This window comes from Podarcis muralis, chromosome 18, assembly GCF_964188315.1.
Source record: "Podarcis muralis chromosome 18, rPodMur119.hap1.1, whole genome shotgun sequence".
In the NCBI taxonomy this organism is placed as follows: Eukaryota; Metazoa; Chordata; class Lepidosauria; order Squamata; family Lacertidae; genus Podarcis; species Podarcis muralis.
In genome coordinates, this window is record NC_135672.1 from 11,816,756 (window position 1) to 11,824,869 (window position 8,114).

The 8,114-nt window shown below is 51.0% G+C and overlaps 1 protein-coding gene across 1 annotated transcript; it reads left to right on the forward strand.

Moving 5' to 3' along the window:
• Positions 1-2,994: 2,994 nt before the first annotated feature.
• TEKTIP1 (tektin bundle interacting protein 1) lies at positions 2,995-7,326 on the forward strand. The gene is made up of 4 exons (XM_077921761.1): positions 2,995-3,600; positions 5,279-5,508; positions 6,291-6,416; positions 7,158-7,326. Exons 1-4 carry the CDS (start codon positions 3,503-3,505, stop codon positions 7,304-7,306), a joined length of 603 nt encoding a protein of 200 aa, XP_077777887.1. The 5' UTR covers positions 2,995-3,502; the 3' UTR covers positions 7,307-7,326.
• The last annotated feature ends 788 nt before the right edge of the window (positions 7,327-8,114 follow it).

The window sequence follows — 8,114 nt, forward strand, 5'->3', positions numbered from 1 at the left end:
AGGGTGGGGAATGTTGCATATTCACACCCCAGCTTGTGAATTTTGCCTACCCATAGCTGTCAACTTGAAATTTGAAAATAAGGGACCAGCAGCCAAAATAAGGGATTTTAGTCGGCCAGCAGCGCAACGAAGCCTCAAGCGGTGGTTCCCACAGCGCAGCAACCCGGCAAAGGGGACGCAGCAAGGAAAACCACCGTCACCTCTCCGCTGGGAAGCGCTGAGCAAAGGCGAGTCCCCAGGCAATGCGGCCGATTTGATCGGCACAAGGCATGCAAGCTCCACCCCCCAGTCGTTCTCAGACTCCTTATTGGGTGAGCAACGCAGCCAAGCGACACAGTTGGAGCCTCCCTCCTCCCTGGCCGGCAGGGAGGGAGGGAGAGGAGCTGCTTCCTTTGAAACCCGGGAAATTGAAGGGACATCATCAATAAGGGACAGCAGCGGGACACGGCGCTGGGATAAGGGACTTTCCCGCCAAATAAGGGACGCTTGACAGCTATGCGCCTACCTGTGGCCTCTCTCCTAGGACAGAGATGTGATTTGGTAGGCGGGGCCAGTTGAAAAGTGGGAGGAGCCATGAATAGAATTTAAACCCTCTCCTCTATCTTCCGCCCCCAAAACAAGAGTTCAAAGTTGCTTTCTGCCCTGGGAGGGTGGGGGAGCAAGGAGAACAAGGGGTTTGTGGCCCGGGGAAAGAGGGCGTAGCAGCGGTACCTTGGTTCTCAAAATCCGTTCCAAAACCAAAGCGTTCCAAAACCAAGGCGCTGCTTTCCCATAGAAAGCAATGCGAAACGGATTAATCCGTTCCAGACCTTTAAAAACAACCCCTAAAACAGCAATTGAACAGGAATTTTACAATTTAATGAGACCATGGATCCATAAATTGAAAGCAGTAATCAATGTACTGTACCATAAAATAAATAAGACAGTATTGTAGATGGTAGAAATTAAAAATATTTTTTTTTCCTTCCCTGCACTGATGATAGTCATTGTTTGGATGGGGGGCTTTTATCCATTTCCGCTGTCACACAATCAATCAGTATCTGAACTGGGTTCCAAACAGTCACAAAAGCAAATGAACTGAAAAAGCCTTTTTTAAAAACGCTAAATAAATAGCAAAAACAAAAGTGCCAAACTTAATCCGTTCCAGAAGTCTGTTTGACTTACGAAATGTTCAGAAACCGAGGTGCGGCTTCTGATTGGCGCAGGCGCCCCGGAAACTAGCCGACAGCCGCGTTGGACGTTCGGCTTCCGGAAAACGTTCGAAAACTGGAACACTCGCTTCCGGGTTTTAGACATTTGGGAACCAAGGCGTTTGAGAACCAAGGAACCACTGTACCTGTTAGTGATGCCCCTTTGGGAGAGATGTGGTCAGAAGTACCAGCAGCCCAGGGCGTGGGGGTTGGATACTGGACCAGGAAGGCCATGATCCTGCAACTTTTCTCAGGTCCACTGATGCTGTTTCCTCAACGCGCTGTGACTCTCCGTCTTCGGAGAGCAAGTAGGAGCTAGGGGCTTGCCTAGCTGCGCCTACAACGGCTCTTTTGATTTCCACCAAAGGAGAAGATGGAGACATCACAAGTTCTGCCTTTCCGCTTCGTTTTGCTTTGTTGCTGTGTCCGTATCTGTCCGTCTCAAGAGACAACGGAGTTCGCCTCCGAGGGTGAAGCCAAACCGCTGCGTGAGCGGCCCCAAAGTGATCTCCCCGAGGCGCAAGTCTGGGCCGTGTGTCGGGGGGTTCCTGGGCTGCCTAGACGACAAGACCCCCCCCCTTGGCCTCAAAGATGGGGTCCGAAGGAAAGCAGAGCAAGACATTTGGTACCAGCTTAGCTGCCGCTGGTGGCGCTGTGGGTTAAACCACAGAGCCTAGGACTTGCCGATCAGAAGGTCGGTGGTTTGAATCCCTGCAATGATGGGGTGAGCTCCCGTTGCTCGGTCCCAGCTCCTGCCAACCTAGCAGTTCGAAAGCACCTCAAAGTGCAAGTAGATAAATAGGTACCGCTCAGGCGGGAAGGTAGACGGCGTTTCCGTGCGCTGCTCTGGTTCGCCAGAAGCGGCTTAGTCCTGCTGGCCACATGACCCGGAAGCTGTACGCTGACTCCTTTGGCCAATAAAGCGAGATGAGCGCTGCAACCCCAGAGTCGGCCACGACTGGACCTAATGGTCAGGGGTCCCTTTACCTTTACCTATAGATAGTTTATTACGGTCAGAGACCAGCTTATAAAACACACCTGGGGGTACAATCCCAGAAGGAAAGCAAACATTTAAAAACAATGTACAACAATAAATTTAAAATATGTAAATGTGATAAGCGCATAGACACTTAAAACTTTAAGATAAGCTACCACAGAGAGATGACCCAGAATTTGGGGGTTTTCTTAACGAACTAGTTTGGGTCAGGGGATGGTCTGCGCCTGCAGATCTGTACACAGAATCTGGCGATCATCCGAGTAATAATAATGATATAGTAATGATTTATTATTTATACCTTGCCCATCTGGGTGGCTCCCAACAGAATATTAAAAACACGATAAAACGTCAAACATTAAAAGCTTCCCTAAACAGGGCTGCCTTCAGATGACTTCTAAAAGTCAGGTAGTTCATTCTCTCAACATCTGATGGAAGGGCGTTCCACAGGGCGGGCGCCACCACCGAGAAGGCCCTCTGCCTGGTTCCCTGTAACCTCACTTCTTGCAGGGAGGTAGCCACCAGAAGGCCCTCAGGAGGAGGACCCCGGTGTCCGGGCTGGATGATGGGGATGGAGACACTCCTTCAGGTATACTGGGCCGAGACAGTTTAGGGCTTTCAAGGTCAGCACCAACACTTTGAATTGTGCTCGGAAACATCCTGGGAGCCAATGTAGGTCTTTCAAGACCGGTGTTATGTGGTCTCGGCGGCCGCCCCCAGTCCCCAGTCTGGCAGCCGCATTAGTTGTAGTTTCCGAGTCACCTTCCAAGGCAGCCCCACGTAGAGCGCATGGCAGTAGTCCAAGCGGGAGATAACCAGAGCATGCACCACTCTGGCCAGACAGTCTGCGGGTAGGGAGGGTCTCATCCTGCGTACCAGATGGAGCTGCCCTGGACACAGAACTGACCTGCGCCTCCATGGATAGCTGTGGGTCCAAAATGACCCCCAGGCTGCGCACCTGGTCCTTCAGGGGCACAGTCACCCCATTCAGGACCAGGGAGTCCTCCACACCTGCCCGCCCCCTGTCCCCCAAAAACAGAACTTCTGTCTTGTCAGGATTCAGCCTCAATCCATGAGCTGTCATCCATCCTCCAACCGCCTCCAGGCCCACTTAAGGGCTGTTATCTTTTGCCATCACCCCCTCTGACCCGGGCTGCCTGCCTTTCGTTGCTAAGGGAATGGTTGCCATGAAAGGTTTGTATAGCAAACAATGATGGAGTCCTCTCACCCTTTAAGGACTATAGGAAACTGAGCTTGGTCCCCTCCTCTTGCAAACCAGCCTGGACTGCAGTCGGAGGGGGCTCCTTGCAGCCCCAAAATGGATCTCCAGTGTCTCAACTATCGGGATCTGGTGCTCAACAGACCCTACGTGCCCCAGGTCTCCTTAGAGACCGATTACCCGACGCCACTGTACAGGTGAGTGTTTTGTCTCCTGCCCTTCTGTTCTTCCCAATTAAGGTGCAAAAAATAATATTTTTTTGGACAAGTTTTAATAAATCTCCGGAACGCTGCTTTATAAAACGTGGCCCGTTTTGCAGGATTTCATTCAAACTCTTAAAGGATCAGCAGTTTTGATTCCTGGGTTCAGGGACTGAGACGCGAGTGCCTCTGAGCGCGCGAAGAGCGCGTTTCTCTCGTCGTTACAGGGCTGCCGTAATGAAATTTCCCAGACCTGTTCTGGTGGGATTTCTGAACGTTGTTTTAAAACCATCTATCATCTATCTATCTATCTATCTATCTATCTATCTATCATCTATCTATCTATCTATCATCTATCTATCATCTCTATCATCTATATCTATCATCTATATCTATCATCTATCTATCTAATCTAATCTATCATCCATATCTGTCTATCTGTCATCTCTATCTATCTATCATCTATCTATCTGCTTTTCAGGTTTATACAATCATTTTCACGTTCCAAAACTTGAATTCCTTCACCCCCCTCTTTCTGTGATTCCTTGAATTTATTTTTAATATATTCTGCTCATCCAAATTCATCAATGATGGAACTCACAAGGAAGACCGGGAAACATTTGTAAAATTATTTCAAAAGTTGGTGTGAGCCGCTAAACAGATTAGTGGGATGAGGGTAGATTCGGCGGTATAAGTTAAAAAGAATTTGGCTTGCGGGGGGCCTTGCCAAATGAACTGGTCGCGACCCCCCCCCCCCAATTACAAGTCAAAGAAGGAAACAAAACACCCAAGTGTCTGGTCCTCCATGCCTACTGTGGCAGGGAGTTCCACGGTTTACAGGGCAGCCAGCCCCCTCAGCTTTGTGAGTGGGGTGTTGTTGCTGGAATTTATGTATAGGTTGGGGGGGGTTGCCCCTCCAGCAGATATCACGCACATGCAGCCCACTACCAAAATCAGCACAATCGCTTTTGTGACTTGTGATTTGTCCCCACAAAACACTTCATCGCAGTTTCTTCCTATCTATTCAAAGGGCCTCTGCTGCACGATACCAAATGTCAGAATTCACTGATCAATGTACCTCTGTACTGGCTCACTGGTAAAACTTCAGAAATTCCTATAGACATGTGAGCTCAGCTCCTCAGCAGCCCCTCTGCCTGAGTGATGATCCCTGGCCTCCTGATACCTGAGTGCCAGACAGGTAGCCATTCCAGAAATACCAAACCCAGATGAAGACAAAAGGGTGCGATGAACTTGGCTGGGAAACAGGGAAATGTGAATATCTCTTTTGTTCCACTTGATGGTTGTTTGGAGGAGGGCAAGGGGAACCATGGGGCAGGGTCCAGGATGCTCAGATTATGGCCACCAGACCTCCCCTTTCATGATGTAACCATGATGTAGTTTGGGGGCTGTAACATGGGGATTAGCAGCTAATAAAAGTTGGGGTTCTCTTTTGTTTGGGGCTTCCATCTTGTTCCACCTTGTGGCAGGTGGGAGTCCTGTCTCGAGGGTCTTCAATCAAGGCCAAGCCGACTGGCTGCTGTTTTGCTCTGGTATTCCTGGCTGGTGTCCTTGTTTGTTGTCCAAGGGAGCCCTCAGATTTCTCCGTTAACAGTGTGGAACTGATGGATCCTTTGTGTGTTCCCGGCTAATGTCTCTTTCCTCTCCCCGGACGCAGCGATGAGTACCTGACGTTGAGGGGCCCGCGGAACCCCCCCATTCTCCGCCAGGCCATTCGCTGGAAGTACACCCCGATGGGGTGGGATGCCATTCCCCAGACCTGGTATACGGGGCTGACCAACAGCCACAACCGCGACGCCTGGTACACCCTCACCGACCCCATCGGCCGCGAGGCTTATTACCGCTGGCAGAAGTGGCACGACCACAGAGAAAGGAATCTACCAGCTGGTAAGGTCCAGGGACGCGGTTGGCGCTGTGGGTTAAACCACAGAACCTAGGGCTTGCCGATCAGAAGGTCGGCGGTTCGAATCCCCGCAATGACGGGGTGAGCTCCCGTTGCTCGGTCCCTGCTCCTGCCAACCTAGCAGTTCGAAAGCATGTCAAAGTGCAAGTAGATAAATAGGTACCGCTCCGGTGGGAAGGTAAACGGCGTTTCCGTGCGCTGCTCTGGTTCGCCAGAAGCGGCTTAGTCCTGCTGGCCACATGACCCGGAAGCTGTATGCTGGTTCCCTCAGCCAATAAAGCGAGATGAGCGCCGCAACCCCAGAGTCGGCCACGACTGGACCTAATGGTCAGGGGTCCCTTTACCTTTACCTATACGTTCAGCTGTCCTTTGTCAACAAGAAATTTGAGAGCAATCTAACCACCTTGCCACTTGGGACCTCCAAAGTGTGGTCATTTGTGGACCTTAAGGTCCTCCGTGGGGCAGACCAGGAGAGGCGGTCCTGTAGTCCAAAAACATCTGGAGGGCTGAATTGGCCTATGCCTGCCCTAGTCCATCAGCTAGCTCCTTCCTGCAAGGTTTGGCGAGCTTGCTTTGTGCATACCAATTTGCCCCATGTGTGGGGCAGGTGGCCGTGGTTTTGGGGAAATGGCCAGCGGGCCAAACAGGGACTCTTAAGGCTCCCCACCTCTGCCAAAGAGAGAGGAAGAGAGAAATTAAAGTGGCGGCCTTTTCTGCTGCAGCGGCATGAGGTTGGCTCAAATCTGTGTCTCCCGTTTTCTCCCAGCGTACGCTCAACATCTGCAAGACAGCTGTTGCTTCGACCCCATCGTCCCCGCCCAATACTTGAGCCCTAAGACGCGATGGGGGGCGTTTATGTGGAGGGACAGACCCATTCTCGGAAAGGAATTTGGTAAGGAGGAAGGTTGCGTCCAGGCGGCGAAGAGGGGGAACCTGGGAGAGGGGCTGAGATGTTCTCTGAAGAAAGGCAGGGGGAATGCTCTGTCCCATGAGACCAGGGCCCTGCAGGATTTAACCTCCTTCCGCAGGGCCTGTAAGACAGAGCTATTCTGCCTGGCTTTCAATCTGAACTTCTTGTTGTTGTTTAGTCGTTTAGTCATGTCCGCCTCTTCGTGACCCCCTGGACCAGAGCACGCCAGGCCCTCCTGTCTTCCACTGCCTCCCGCAGTTTGGTCAAACTCATGCTGGTAGCTTCGAGAACACTGTCCCACCATCTCGTCCTCTGTCGTCCCCTTCTCCTTGTGCCCTCCATCTTTCCCAACATCAGGGTCTTTTCCAGGGAGTCTTCTCTTCTCATGAGGTGGCCAAAGTCTTGGAGCCTCAGCTTCAGGATCTGTCCTTCCAGTGAGCACTCAGGGCTGATTTCCTTCCGAATGGAGAGGTTGGATCTTCTTGCAGTCCATGGGACTCTCCAGAGTCTCCTCCAGCACCAGAATTCAAAAGCATCCTAGTCCTCATGAACCTGATTTCAACGGGAACATCGGACGTTGCCTCCTATAGTCCCGCCACTGGGGTCCTCTTTGCAGAGGGTCTCTGAGGTTTCGGGACGGGGACATTCCTGGGCCTATCTGGGACCTTCTGCACCCCGGGATCTGCCTGAGATCTACAGTTTTCTCTCTTTCTTCTCTCCCAGTGGTCAACCGCAACCGCGGACCCGAGGAGCTGAAGGGGAAGCCGGGCTACGTGCCACACCTGACCATCCACACTCCAATGTTCACTGCCAAAGACTATCGCACTTGGAGGATGTTTGACCGACAGCCTTCGACCAAACACCAGCACTAGTAAAAAACTTTCCCCCCGCTGCTTCGCGTGACCCAGGTATCCTCCTTCGTGCCAGAAGTTGGTGGCGGGGGCCTGAGTTCCTTTCCAGGCAAAGTTGTGCCAATGCCCACCTTGGTTCCCAAACTCCGAAAACCCAGAAGTAAGAGTTCTGGCTTTCGAACATTTTTCGGAAGCCGGACATCCGACGCGGCTGTCGGCTGTTGTTTCCGCCAATCAGAAGCCGCGCCTCGGCTTCCAAACATTTCGCAAGTCCAACGGACTTCCGGAACGGATTAAGTTTTGGTTTTTGCTATTTACTGTATTTTTTGCTCTATAAGACTCACTTTTCCCCTCCTAAGAAGTAAGGGGAAATGTGTGTGCGTCTTATGGAGCGAATGCAGGCTGCGCAGCTATCCCAGAAGCCAGAACAGCAAGAGGGATCGCTGCTTTCTCTGCGCAGCGATCCCTCTTGCTGTTCTGGCTTCTGAGATTCAGATTATTTTTTTTCTTGTTTTCCTCCTCCAAAAACTAGGTGCGTCTTATGGTCTGGTGCGTCTTATAGAGCGGAAAATACGGTATTTTCCGTTTTTTGTTTTTGAGGCTTTTTCACTTCATTTGTTTTGGTGACTGTGTGGAACCCAGTTCAGCTACTGATTGACTGGTTGTGTGACTGCGGAAATGGATAAAAGTCCCCCATCCAAACAATGACTATCATCAGTGCAGGGAAGAAAAAAATATATTCATTTTACTTTTTATCATATGCAACACTATCTTATTTATTTTATAGTACAGTGGTACCTCGGGTTAAGTACTTAATTCGTTCCGGAGG